This window comes from Protopterus annectens, chromosome 11.part0 (genome assembly GCF_019279795.1).
Source record: "Protopterus annectens isolate FY-2018-M chromosome 11.part0, PAN1.0, whole genome shotgun sequence".
NCBI lineage: Eukaryota > Metazoa > Chordata > Ceratodontiformes > Protopteridae > Protopterus > Protopterus annectens.
This window is the reverse complement of record NC_056745.1, coordinates 300,291,519-300,306,372: the sequence shown is the minus strand read 5'-3', so window position 1 is coordinate 300,306,372 and position 14,854 is coordinate 300,291,519. Positions and strand designations below refer to the sequence as shown.

At 41.0% G+C, this 14,854-nt stretch overlaps 1 protein-coding gene across 3 annotated transcripts in view; it reads left to right on the top strand.

Annotated features, from left to right (window-relative positions):
• GOLT1B (golgi transport 1B) overlaps window positions 1–14,854 on the top strand; it is a 175,456-nt gene that overhangs the window by 137,057 nt on the left and 23,545 nt on the right. For 2 of the 3 annotated variants that reach the window (XM_044087809.1, XM_044087811.1), the window contains exon 4: window positions 2,032–2,113. In XM_044087809.1, coding sequence (XP_043943744.1) covers window positions 2,032–2,113 — 82 coding nt within the window. Of the gene's footprint in view, window positions 1–2,031; window positions 2,114–3,241; window positions 3,284–14,854 lie in introns of all 3 variants that reach the window. The other variant, XM_044087810.1, reaches the window with a different exon arrangement.

The window sequence follows — 14,854 nt, the reverse complement described above, 5'->3', positions numbered from 1 at the left end:
GCGATTTAACTTAGTTTTAAGCTCCTGCAGAACTCTACTACTAAAACAGTGACAAATAGTGCAAGGGTATTCTAGATGTATGGCACCGAGACAGTAAACACACAATTAGTGTGCGAATCTGTCAACGACATCTTTCCAGCACACTACACATTTCTTGAAAACAGAAGGCATATGCTGCTTGGGGTCTTTAGAGGAGTCCTTTGAAATCTCCTTAGATGTTATAGACCAAAGAATAACAAACTACTAAGCTAATTTAAACTTAAACTTTTTTTTTTTTTTTTTAATCGAATCCTCTAACTGAAAAAAGGGATACTACCGAAAGGCGGAAAAAGGGCAGAACCCTCTAACTTAACGGGTTCTGACCTGGGATAGAAAATGGCCCTAAACTTAAGGGGGCCAAGAGAGACCTCTAACTAAAACGACACTCTCTAAAAAGGGGCAGAAAGACTTAAAAGGGATCTTAACGCAGACAACACAAACAGCTAGCAGATAGGGGGAATATAGGGAAGAAAAATAGTACAACTAGCTAGAAAAAAGACCAAATAATTGAAGAGTTATACTTAATGAGCCAACTGAAGAAACGTCTCAAAGCTTGCATGGCAAACTAGATCTGGAGATGTAGCCTGGGACGTCATGGGATAAGGGATTAGTCACTGAAAGCTCTTGAGCTTTGGTATTCGGCAGAGTCGGAGCTGAGGATTGGCTCCGAACCCAACCAGCAAGAATTACGGCGAGATAGGACTACATAACATCTGGTATTTCAACAAAGTTGCTGGCTGAGATGTCATAAAATCAGGAAAAAAGAACCACAGATTCTAACCAGCCTCAGTTGAGGCTTCAAAAGTAACCAAGCACTTATAACTTTAGAAATTGACACTTTATTTAAAAATAAAATATGTTAAACAGATGAGCACTTTCTCCCTTAACAGAGCTGCATCGGATCTATCTGAAGTGTGTATGATATGCAGTATTTATATGCTTTAATATATAATTTGTCAGTTTACTTGAGCTGGTGTAATAACCCTTCAAGCCTTGCTTTACACCGTCTTTTCAGAGATCTGTAGTGAAAAATTCTGCAAAGTTTGACAACCATGCTCTATATCACCAGTAGTTCCAGTGCCAGAAATACCAGTCATAATTTGTTTTCCATCACTGGAATCTGTTTGCATCTGCACATGGATTAAAATAAGTTGCTGTCCTTGTACATAAATACTTTTAATTTTTTCACTTGCAAATGTTTGCTAATGTCATTTTTTCATCAAGTATTTTACCTTATGTTCTGCTATCGTATGTACTTATTTACTTATCTTGCATGTACAGTATATGGTCTATGAAAAGTAATTTCTGGCATTTAATTTAACGTTGAAGATCATGGGCAATTTTTTTTTCCAAACATTTTTCATCAGAAGTGTGTGTTCATGCATCATCTTTATGCACTAAGCCACTTTTCTGTTGAAAAACATTAACCTTAAAACCTCTCCCAAGTGAGGAAGTCTTATTAACGCACATGGCTGTCTTGCATTAATTATAATGTAGAAGGGCAAATAATTATTGGCTAGGTAGGCATTAATAAACGTTAATTGTATTATATCTGCAAACTGTATTGTAATTCAAGTGATTGCCAACATGTTAATTGTTTTTTTGCCACACTGTCAGTATACTAGGTTATCAGTTACCTGATTACTTAACAGTTGTGTAGGCGTTCCAGTTCACACAAATTAGAATCATCTTGCCCATTGTTGTAATTGCATACTGCTTATAATATTATAATTGATGCAAGACATTAGAAGGTGTACTTCTGCATTGGGAGAGGGGTTAGTTACTTTTGTTATAATTAAGAAAAAGCTTTGCATGAAGATGCAAGAGAATATTTGTTGAAAATTGAAGTTTCAGAAAAAAAAATTGACCATGTTGGGTATGTGGCATGAACGTGGTTAAAGAGTGAATTTTCCCCATCTCTATCTGTAAAATGTTTGCTAAGCAAAACACATTACAGAATCACTAAGCCTAAAATTCTTGGTTCATTTTTAGGGGCTTCTTCCCAGTGGCTGTGGGATTTATTCGACGAGTACCTGTATTGGGAGCACTGTTGAGTTTACCAGGCATACGCTCGGTGAGTATTTTCATGTGTCATCATGTTGCTGTTGGACTACTAATTTGATTTGTTTAGTGCTGATGGCAAAGTTGATAGTCAGGATAAAGGGTTGGTTGGCTTTTTCAGAAACTGTAAAACCATCAGACAAAATAATATGAAATTTAGAAATTTGATGCACAGCGTGGTTATCTGGACCTTTTAAAAAATAGGGTCTGTTTTAAGGTACAGAAAATTTGTCAATATTTTAGTCTTGTTGGTACTGAAAGATTGTTTTTTGTTTTAGTATTACTTCACACCTAACCTGGATGCAGAGTTAGGCCACCCCTTCTCTTTAAATATCAGGCAGTTTGACACTGTTTTGACCTCAAATCTGCAGGTAATTTGTCTTGCGTTGTGGGACTGTGGGATATTTAGTCACTTACCAGTGATGAGCATGAAGCCAGGACTGACAGATGTATCAAACCTTTTAACTGGTGGCTTTGTAAAGCTGCATTTTAACAGCTGCCCCTTTATTTCATTGCTCTAGGTTTATTGCAGTATATGAGCAGGTACATGAAACCCAGCATGATGGCCATACTGTCTGTCGAGGCATTTAGTAATCCTTGGTGAGCTTAGCGCTACAAAAGTCGTGATTTTATTTAGAAGCAACTTTTTTTTTTTTTTTTTTTTTCAATTTAAGACTTGAGGTTTGATGTGCAGTGGTCACTGTACCACTTCACTGGAGTGTGTGAAGTTCTGCCTCCCTCTCTCCAACATAAGCAGTGTTTTTGAAGTCAGTGTTCCTTTGTGGAATGCAGATTTCACCCTATGATCTTGTAGCATGCTGAATATTGTATTTCTCATAGTACAGTAACTGTGTTTTATATGCTAGTGGTCTTTGTGGGTCTATACCTTCCTGCAAATCCACTCACTTCCTCTGCTCTCAGTTATTGCTGATACTTCTCTGGACTATGGAATGATGCTCAGTTGTTTCTTTTTGTTCAATTTGCAAAAATAGCTGCCATTTATAAACATACGCGCAGTTAGGATAACACTTGTGCCATTTTAAAAAGCATTTACTATTTCATGTGTCATAGTTAAAACATAGACTTCACATGTGTTAAATTTTGATCACCTGCTTTAATACTCGCCATATGCTTTTTTCAGCTCTTAGAGATTGGCAGCACTTAACTCTGTAACCAGCTTCAGGTAAAGTCTAGAGTAATTTTTAATCCCAAAATACTAACATTATTTGTGACATTGTCATCCACTCTGTAGTAGTGTTCACATTTCTAGAGGTGTTGTCAGTCTAAATAAAGAGCACTTTTCCTTCTGTAGCTGTTTTAAAACCTTTAGTGTCATGTATCACTTTTACTCCATCCTTCAGTCCAGAGCACTAAGCTTTCCACTAATCAATTTGTATACCTAATCCTGAAATGGTGTTTGTGCCATAACTCTGACCCATTAGTTTTTATGGAATATGCATATAACACTGAGTTATGCCATATTAAAGACTCTTCAAGTTGCTGTAGAAGGGATGCCACTACTGGAACAGGTGAGACTGATACTACAGGTGTTAGGACTACTCAACATATATGGTCTTCCTTGCTTGCTGACCATGCCCCTTACTTCTGTAGAGTGCCACCTTTGTCGAAGACCAGTTCGTTTCTACCATGAAAAAGTTTCTAATCTTATTAGATGGCCCTGGGCTGCTATATTAATTTTCATGTAAAGTTTTACATTTGCTTACACCAGGATAATGTATGTTATTTGCTTTCATTCTTTAAATATCTCCAGATTCTGCTGTATGAATTCTGTGTTCGTTTTCTTTTCAGCCGTGGTATTCTTACACCAAATGCAATTATGACAAACTAATCTGTGCTACATATAAACACATTAAATGTTTGTGCTTTTTATGTGCATCCCAGAATGCCCAAAGTGTTCCTTTTGCAAAACATGATGGTGCTAAAAAGCATTGTAGGAAGGTCGTATAAACATTTTGATGTCTGTCTTGCTCACTGTTGCAGTCGTGCTAACTCTTGGAACTTATGCTGTAGAAGGCCTGATTCCTGCAATAGCTTTTCACCCTCCACCCCCCAGCAGAGGCAGTCTCATCAGGATGTCTGGATACCTGTGGTATAAGATGAATTTCCATCTGCATCATCAGTAGTTCATTCTTGCCACCAATGACCAGAAGATCTGTGGTAAGTGCAAGTATTAGGCAGAACCATAGCTAGCTTATTTGGTTCTTTGTGCATGTCCCTGATCTGGTGCGCATCAACTGAAAGTAGAGGAGCAAGGGAAAAGGTCCTTTTTCTGAGCAGAGGATGAAACCAAAAAAAAAATGGGGGGTTCTTTGCAACAGTAGCAGACCACTTGCTACAAATATAACAAGCTGCTTAAAGATTGTTTAAATGCATGAAATGAAAAAGTGTTTACATGCATCCTTATGCATACAAACAGTTGTTTATATAGCAAAAAAGGTTGTTTCACACATTTATAAATTAAATGTATTTTAAAAATTGCTTCTGAACATGGAAGGTTAAATGTAGTGAGCCTTGTTTACGGCGTTAATATTTATGGGTGGAAAGGAGGCATTTGCATCACTCTAGGTTACATCTCTGTTTATGTTGGATTAGTGTAGGCAGGTAATTGTAAAATAGTTATGCAATTGCCAAACAGTTAAACCAAACTGTAGCAGTAACTAGTTAATTTAAGTTGCTGGTTAGTGTGTTAGGTTAATGTCATTATCTTAATTAAGTGCATCTCTAGTAACACATTCCATGCCAAAATTTTCATGGTCTGGGTTTATTTTGTTTGGGGACAAATCATAATGTCACATCATGTCCCTGTTGTGGGAAATTCAATCAGAAGGCCATCAAATGAGTAGTGAAAAGTTTCAGGACTGAAATCAGAAAAGGATAAGCACCTTATCTCAGGCCACCCTGGTATTTGAAGATCATCCATGGATGCCCTACTTGGAAAAACATAATGAGAAGCATTCTCACAAGAAGAGACACCAGAGGAGGGTCCTGCTGACATATCACTAGAGACCCAAGTCTTCTCAGCTCAAGCGTGTCTGGATCTCTGAGTTACCTTTGCTACCCATGTTCAGACGCCTTCTTGAACTATAGCAATGGGTGATGCTCTTTTCCTGAGCCCTGCAGATGACTTTTGGTTCTGAATCCTCTCTACAGGTGTTTAGCTCCATACTGAACTTATTGTTCAAGCCCTTGTAAGGGCATCTACCATGAATATGCACAAGCCAAGAAGTCCAAACTTGAATGTCTGTGTTTTTTGATTTAGCCTGAGTTTGGGTAGTCCCCCCCCCCCCCGATCGAGGCACCTTCCCAGGACTTCAGATTGGAGTAAGAGTTCGTTTTTCCGTAACCTGCAGCTTCTCACATAATCCACCATTAACTGTGAGCCCCCTAACCAAAAAATAAAGGAAACATCCTTACCTGAAGAATCTGTTTTATTCATTTGACAAGATTTCTTTTTCCCTTGCATACATGTCTGACAGTGAAGGCTCCCATGAGGAGCTCTCATTTAAAGACATCCTGTATAGAATGAGGGATGACTTCAAGTTGGGAGCAAAGGACTACTCAAATGCCCAGAAGACATACAAAGTGCAGCTTTGTGATTAAACTTGCCATAATAGTAGATGTTCGAATAGGTCATGCCCTAACTGAAATAGAGCTTGTGAAGAGTGGAATAAAGGTTAGACTGCCTAACTGTTAGAGCTTTCCTGCTTCAGAAAGTATGATCGCGTAAGTAAACTTGCTGTAACAGTAGATGCTCGAATGGTCACTGCTGCAGTAGCCTTAGCTGTATAGGTTATATCCTGCTTAGGATGTAAAGGCCAGATAGCTTTCAAAGCCACAAACCATTATTCAGCTTCAGCTGGACTGAATAGTGTTTTGGACCTCAAGCCTTTCAGAGCTTTCAGGCCAACAGAGAGGTTAAATCCCTGAATTCATTGCTAAGAAAATTGAAATATGTGTCACCCTCGCAAGAAAAACAGAGTTGAGGGGAGGAAGTGCTACTGCAACAGTAACCATTCAGATATCTACTGGTATGGTTAGTTTACTTAACACAACTGTATTATGTCCTTCATTTGATCACTGCTGCAGTAGCCATTGCTATATAGGTAGGGTGCCATAACTTAACATTGACTGGGAGGTGGAAGCCACTGGAGAGTTGTCCTAACAAAGAATATCCAAGACCTCGAGAAGGAATCTGTCTTGTAGTTGGAAGATGTTCCTGAAACTTGGGAAGCTGGTTGGCTGTTATTGCCTTAGCAGGATGTAATCCATGTAGCATGGATTAGTGCAGCAATAATCAAATGATAAATATCTAGGAAGTCTAGAGGCCTGCCTGATAGGTATGCACTGGGGATATAAAGGCATGAATAAAAATACCCTGGCATATAAAAAACAGAAAGCAGGAGGGAGGGTGTTCCTACGGCAGTAGTGAACTAATCAAACATCCACTGTTACAGTATATTTACTTGCACCATTGTCCTGTGTTCATCACTGGATCACTGTTCCGTAGTCTAAGCTATACAGAATGAATACCAGAGCTTGGAAGTAAAGGAGAGAGGGAGAAGAATCGGAATAGTCCTGTCCAGGACTTAAAGGAAAAGAGTAAGGCCTGCCCAGGACTTAAAGGAAGAATCCAGCTTTTAGTGCTTGGTGAATGTATGCATGGAAAACCAAGTTGCTGCCTGGAGAATATTTCTAGGGTCTATCCCTTTCTAAAATGCCACAGAAGTTTTTATTTGGCCTTTGGTAACCGTGAAAGTCCAGCTGAGCCAGTGGCCCATTTTCAGTGGAGGCCCAGGGAGAAAAGTCCCACAACGGATTCAAAAGCATTTAAACAGTAGTTAATGAGTACTTGTATAGAAAGGGAGACAAGCCCTGAAACAGATTTAATATTTTACAATGAGCTGGGGAGAAGGACTTCACAAAACAGTCACATTTTATAGTAGCTAAGAAAATTGTATCCAAAGAGAAAATCCCCACAACCGATGAAACGCAGATTGAAATACATTAATAGAATATTGCTAGGATAAACTATGGTCAAGAATACAATATGAACTGCAGGTAGCAAGACACTGTGGAGATGCTGATAGCCTATGTCAAGTAAACTAACACACAGTTTTTCAAAACCTTGACTGTAGAGTGGGACTTGACTTTGCCTGTAAGCGCATTATTATATGAATAACAAAGGACAGCATCATGAGAGAGCCATTTAGAAATTGTCTATTTTGATATAAAACACCTTTTTCTTACCTTCACAGGAAATAGTTTTAGAATTTTTTAAGTTTTTTTGTCAGTGTAGTATCTTTTGCTGGTGGACATCCAGTGTGTATAGACTTCTCTCTCCTTGACTTTGTTTCTGGCCTCATTAGGCCAGTCATTGAATATAATGCCCCCTCTGTCATGTATCTGCCCAGACACATTCTGCAGCTGTTACGTCCACAGAGATACCCTCCTAAAAGAATACAGGGTCTAAACAGCATGTCTTACGTGGACCGACTCAAAGTCCTGTCAGTAAACTCTGTATCCTACAGACTCAGGTGACCTGTGTCTGGCATACAAGGCATCCCCTGACCCATTACTGATGGATTTACTGCACATCATCTAGTCACATGGCATTAGAACTACTCAGTCTAGGGATCTAAACCTCTTCTTTAGCATCAACAGAATGGTTTGGAGGAGCAGGTATATTTTGCCAAGGTTACCGCTGCTGTGGAACAAACTCCCCATCCACATAAAACAAAGTTAAACCATGTCCATTTTCAAGCCAACTTAGATCTATGATTGCGACACAGAAAATTCACCCCAAGGACTAACCCCTATACTAATAATGGATAGAGGCAGCTCCTGGATGCTTTATACCATGCATCATTCCCCTTCAAATTCTCTATAGTATGATTCCAGTTATTCTTATTAGGGGTAATACATAGTTATCGACCATGGGTTGGGTAAGGCCCAAACAGTAACCAAATGGGATGGATTAGTTTGAGCACAAAAAGGGAACATGGCTAAGCTTAAAATGGCTTGCAAGGGCAGCTAGCCCAGTACTTGCAGTGAAAGAAAACTGAGATGAATAGTTTAGCACAATGAAAATTCTGAAACCACTTTAGGAATGAAGGAAGAATTGGTTCTGAAAGTTACTCTGCCTTTGCGATAGGGCTGAATCACCATAAAAACCTGTAACTTTGATACCCTTCTTGTAGAAGACAGAGTAACGAGCATCACTGTTTTCCAATATAAGAACCTCAAATCAGCTTCATGAGCAACTTTGAAAGGAAAATGTGTAAGTCTCTCCAGTACAAGATTGTTCCAAAGGTGAAAGCACCTGTTTTCTAGATAGATGGATATGTAAAACCCCTTTTAAGAACCGTTTCATTTCAGGCAGAGTAGAAAGAGGGACTCTATGGGTAGACAAGCAGAGATGGCTAAGAGATGAAGTTTGACAGAGCAGTAAGAAAGACCAAAGAATAACGAGTCAGATACTGTAGAAGCAGACACGTCTGAACTTTAAAAGGATCCTGGTTCTTGATTTGGCACGAAATAGAAAATCTTTTCAACTTAGGCAAATACGATATTCTAATAGCAGGTTTCTTACTGTTTTTAATACCTCCTTCATGTCTTCAGAAAATGTGTGCTTAAAAGTTATTAAAACTCTGTAATCCACTCAACCTTTAATTTCTTCATCTCACTACTTGGATCTTTTTTGATGGCCTGCCGCAGGTGTTGGTCATATTTAAGTTTAGCATTGAGTAAGACTCTGAGTATTTCGTTTGTGGCATGCATTCAGTTTTTGTCTTGTCAGATGACAGGATGTGGAATTTGTGTTTTTGTTTTGTGAGACTTTTTTGGGGATAAAGAGAATTTGTTTTGTCTTTTTGGGGTTGAGAAGTAAATTTGAGTTGCCGAGTCAGGATTTTGTGGATAGGAAAAACCTGTTGAGTGATATCTTGCAGGGTATGTAATGACTGTGTAGAGCAGATGTATGTTGCACTGTCTACATATTCAGTGAGGGTTGCTTGTTCAAGTGGTATGGAGTTTGTTAATGACTGGCATGAAAGTTGAGAAGTCTTTCTTCCACTTGACTGCTTGTTGCATATTTGACAGATGGCTATGGAACCAGGTTAAAGATGATTTGTTTAGACTAAGAAGTGCTAGTTCATATAAAGGTTTCTAATGTGACATCGTGTCAAAGGCTTTTGACAGAGAAAAATAGATGAGACTAGGTCCCCATTGTTTCTGCTTTGATTGACAGTTTTGGTAAGGATAAGGATAGCAGTTGTGTTATGATTTGGCTGGAAACCATGCTGGGTGGAAGAAAGTAAGCTGCGGTCATTGATGAATGTCATTAGTTTGGAGTGTATATATCTTTCCACAATTTTGAATAGGGGGAGACAGGATCGCTATAGGTTGGTAATTAGTCAGGTCTAATGAGTTGCTACTTTTATGGAGAGATATTGGGAATGATTTTGTTTTCCAGATTGTATGGATCTGTTTAGGATGGAAATGGGGAATGCTATGAATGTAGCTGTAATTTTTAGGTATTCTGTCGGTAGGGCCTCAGCTGCCAGGATTGTTCGCTGTAATCTTTTGTCATTGTCTCAGTAGGGATGGGTGCAGGCACAAATTGGTGTTATGGGTTTCTGAGATGCTAGGGTGGAGTCTTGTTTAGTATATATGCTAGGATTGAATTAAGAAGTGGCCATTAAACTGAGTTGGAATGATGTCCGAGTCTTTGATTGTAGGAGAAGTAGTAAGGTCTGCTCTGGTGTAATAGTTTTCTAATAGATGATAGCCACCCAGCGGGATAAGTCTTGGCTCTAGACGATTGCCACTGTTAAAGTGACACCCTGACCCCATGTGCAAAAATGGGAAAAAGGGGTTGTGGATTGATGGATGGATGGACCAGGAGTGTGATGTTTTGATGTGAGATATGGAGATTTGAGAAGTTGTCATTGGTTATTTGCTGTTAGATACATTTTGTAGAGTTCTGTATTCCTGTAGGGCGCTCTGATTTTTGGTTTTGGACCATTTTTTCCAGGCACATTCTTTCTTAGTCAGTACATCTTTTGTTTAATATGTTAACCATGGGGTTGGGTTTGACCTAACTTGGTCCTGAGGGGGGTGCTTGTTCATTTATTAGTTTTAAGAAGTATGTTAAAGTGGGAAATTGCTTCATCTAGGGGGTAGAGTTTTTAGTATTTTTCAGTGTATTGAAGGAAGATTGAGTTAATTTTATGTGGAATTTTTTTTCAGATTTATTTGTAGATTATTTTGTCTAGCAAGATTGAGATAGGTTTTTACCCAAGAAAGAAATTCTTGACCGCTCTTGAAAAAGTTCTCAAAAATAAGGAAGTCATCTACATATGGAAAGTTGAATGCCCAGTAATCTGCAATAAGCTATTGCAGGTCCTGTGCACTTTGTAAACATTTTTGAAACTGTTGACAAGCCAAAGGGTAAGGCAGAAAACTGAATATGTAAACCAGAGCAGAACATTTTAGCCATAAGGTTCATAGGTTCATAGGTTCATACTAGGCTATCTGCCCGAGGGCATTTACAAGCCTAGCCCATAGTTTTGTGGCTTACGCCACCCCTTTAGTATGGGGAACTATACCCATTATTTTGCTGTGCCTCTGTCGAGCAGTGACACTGAGGTAATCCCTGGGGTATATCTGCGATCTCCCATCCATTGGTCAAGATTTCTCTTGAACAAGGCCAGCGAGGTGCTCTGCCTCACATATACCGGGATTTTGTTCCACAGCATAGGGAGTCTTTGGGTGATGAATCTATCCCTCCAGCACGTCCTATTAATAGCCGTGTCAAGGTTTAAGTCTCCCGCCCTTGTGGCTCTGATGGATCTAGATTTTTTGAGGTGAAGCATATTCATCAAATCTGGGTTTGACATGGCCTTGTATGTTAGGCAAAGGTCACCTCTGAGCAGGCGTGGCGACTGAATAGAGCTGGAGTTCTTTCAGTCAGGCAGCATAGGACAGATGTTTGAGACCCTTTATCCTTTTGGTGAGGAACTTTTGTGGCCTCTCAAGCTGCTGCAAGTGTCGGGTCAGATACATTCCGAATGGGGCATTGTACTCAATCATTGGTCTGATGAGTCCTCCCTTGATCTAGATGAGAATCCCTTCATGATAAGGTGGGCAATGTAGAAGGTCTTCCTAACTACTTTGGCTACATGGGTGTCGAATGACAGACTACTATCAACTTGGGTCCCCAGGTCCCTGATAACTTCTTCTGTGCTCAGTGGATTGCCACCTATTTGGTAGCTAGGGGTAACCTTGTTTTTCCCGAAGGGTATGACTATGCATTTTTTGGCATTTAACTTTAGGCCATGGCTCTGGCACCAGTTATCCGTTTCTGTGAGACCCTTCTGAAGGATATCTGTGTCAGATGTGTTTTCTACTATGGCGCCCAGTTTGCAGTCATCTGCAAACTTTGTCAGCCATAACCCTCCTGTGTTTGCTTGTACTTCAGAAAAGTAGATGCCAAATAAGAGTGGGCCCAGGACTGAGCCTTGTGGTACACCACTTGTGACAGGCTTTGAGTCTGACATGGCGCCAGCAACTCTGACCCTGTGTGTTCTGTCACTCAGCCAGTTTGCAACCCATCTTGTGATGTATGGGTTAACATTTACGCTGATGAGTTTTTTAATGATACCCGAGTGGGGTATTGTATCGAAGGCCTTCGCCAGATCGAGGTAGGCTGTATGGACTGCCTTTCCCTCATCAATGGCTTTGGTGACTGTTTCAAAAAAGTCAACCAAGTTTAGAAGGCATGATCTGCCTTTGACAAAGCCAAACTGGGATGGATCCAAAGTCTGCAAATTCCCTATGTCTTTATTTATGAGGTCCATTATGATCCTCTCCATGGTTTTGCAGATAAGGCTTGTCAAGCTAATGGGCCGGTAATTTCCAGGGTCGGTGGAGGCACCGCCTTTGTGAAGTGGGACCACAGTTGCAGTGCGCCACTCCTGGAGTGCGTATCCAGAGGTAAGACTATGATTAAACAGCTGTCCTAGCTGTGGGTTTAGTTCCTCGTTGAGTTCGTGGAGCACACAGCCGGGGACACCATCAGGTCCCATGGATGCTGTGTTTTTTGCTTTGGAGAGAGCAGTTCTCACTTGGGCGTTGGAGATGTTTGGGGGGCTGCAATCCCTTGGTATAGATATCTCTCCTTTTGGGGGGGAGGGGAGAAGTTTGCACTGAACCTGTCAGCCAGTATGTTGGCAATGTCTGTAGGATCAGTAATCTTCACATCATTTTGAACTAGTTCTGAACATATCTGGGAGTTTCCTCCCAGGTTTCTAACATAGTTAAAGAAGGCCTTATGATTGTCTTTTGAGTCTTTAGCTATTTTTCTCTCAAAATTTGCTTTGGATGATTTTATGAGAGCTCTTAGTTTTTTGCTTATAGTGATCAAGGGTGTCTTACCTTTTAAGGATTTTGCTCTATCTTGTAGTAGCTTCCTCCTTTTGTTGTAGAGTTTGTTTATGGCTGGGGTCCACCAGACTGGACGCTTGCCTTTGGTACAAAGAGTCTTTGTTTTGCTTGGGATTGCCTTATCCATGCAGTCCTGCAGGTGCTGGTAGAAGGCATTTGTAAGTGATTCAGCGGCTTGAGTACTGTTTTCCGCCGGCTCAGGGGCCTTAAAGGAGACCACACTAGTCTTTAGAAGTGTGAAGTCGGCTTTCGAGAAGTTCTTTACTGTGGTCTTTTTTATTTCAGGTGGGGTGGGATGAGGACCTCCAGCGAGATTAGTTTGTGATCTGATCTCACCAGTGAGGGGTATACTTCCGGTGTTGAACATTGTGCTCCCATGTTCGTGATGATGAGATCAAGTATGTTGTCTCCTCTTGTGGGGATGGTGACTAGTTGTTCCATGGCATTTGAGTTTATGAATTCCAGGAACTTTTGGGCTAGGGTGTTTGGGCTTGAGTAGTGTACCCAGTCTATGTTAGGGTAATTGAAGTCACCTAGTATGATGGTGTTTGGTGATACATTTATCCCCTCTAGTGTTTTCAGGAAGGCCATGTGAGGTTTCTGAGTTTGTGAGGGTGGCCTGTAACATGCTACAATTTGCAGAGCAGTCTTGCCTATGGTTAATTGCACCTGGATGGTTTCTGATGCATCGTGCGTTGCCATCAGTCTGGAGGTGTGGGTGTCCTTGATGAATATGGATACCCCCCCCTCCTTTCTTGGTATTTTCCGGATTTTGGGGCCGGAACGCATGACATGAGGTAAAACCTGATAGTGCTGGGGTGCTCTCAGGAGCCTTGAACCAGGTTTCTGTCACAACACAGACATCGATGTTCTCCATACTGAGAAGGGCCTCGAGTGCGTGCATTTTGAGATTTAGACTTCTGGCATTGAGCAGCATTACCCTTAGTTTTTTTCCTTTTTTGTGTTCTAGGGTGGTAGGTTTAGAATTTGAGCCTTGCCTAAAAAAGGCACTATGGGGGTGGCAAGAGCCTTTGCCAATATTCGGAATCCCAGGGGTGACAGGTGCAAGCCATCCCTTGCGAAGCAGCGTGGCTTGTCCAGCATGTCATCCCAGGCAGACAGACATTGGATCCCCTTTGAATGACACCAGAGTTTAAGCCAAATGTTAAAGCTGATCATCTTATCTCTGTATTGTGGCATCATTCTTGGTGAAGGTAGGATACTGCTCAGGGTCAGGGTCATACCTGCCTGGGCTACATAATCAGAGAGCTCCTCAATGTCTCTTTTCATGTAGTCCAAGGAGGCACGTCTCGGGTCATTTACACCAGCATGGACAATGACTGAGTCGTATTTGTACCTGCTGTTGAGAGACCTGAGTGCATGCGTTATGTGGCGGATTCTAGCGCCCGACAGGCAGCTTACTGTGACCTTCTCCTTACTCAGTCTGGTGAGTGGGACGTCAGTGTGTCTGACTATGGAGTCACCAATGACTAGTGTGTCTGGCATTGTGTTTGGTCTTAAGGGCTGTGACTGTTTGACACTCTGACTGTGAGGTCTATGTGTTGCAGGTGTTGTGTTCTGAGGTGGTGGTTGTTTGGGTGTCTGCTTTGGTGGCCTCTCTTGTTTTGGTAGATTTTTGATCAGAGCCTCCGAGTATGTCTTTGTGTGTTTATGTGTATGATTTGAGGTTGAGATGGTACTATGTGAGACTGGGTCTATAGTGTGTGTGGTAACCTTTTCCTCCTGACTGGTCTTGCCAGTCCTATGTTGAGAGAGCTCAGCCTCCAGTTTGGCCGTATAGTTGCATCTCTCGCATGTATTTGTGTTTTGTGGGAGGAGGAGAGGGTTGTCTGTGTACATGAGGCAATTGTAACATTGCCTCAATATTCCCAGGTTCACCAGCTGAGCAGGAGAGGACACTAGCAACTGATCCCTCGACATGCTAGAAGGACTAGACAAAAAAACTTTTAAAGAGATTCCGGGGGACGTGGGTGACCGAGAAATGGGGGTTGCTTTTTGGGGTGCTATCTATAAGAGTGCCGTATCAAGGTAATAAGTACTGTAGGAGCAAGTGCTAGGTTTAACAGATAGAGAATAGTCTACTTGGAGTCAAGTAGAGATGATCTTTTAGTTATAGGATACGCTGATTAGATCAGTAGTGTAGTTCGAGGAAGGTAGTTTTAAGGGAAAATTTGAAGAGTGGACTTTAGGTAGCCCGAATAGTTTAAACCTGCTTAACCGGTGCTGCCCTAGTGTGCAACAGTGGCAACTCCGCTAAATCAAGGCACGC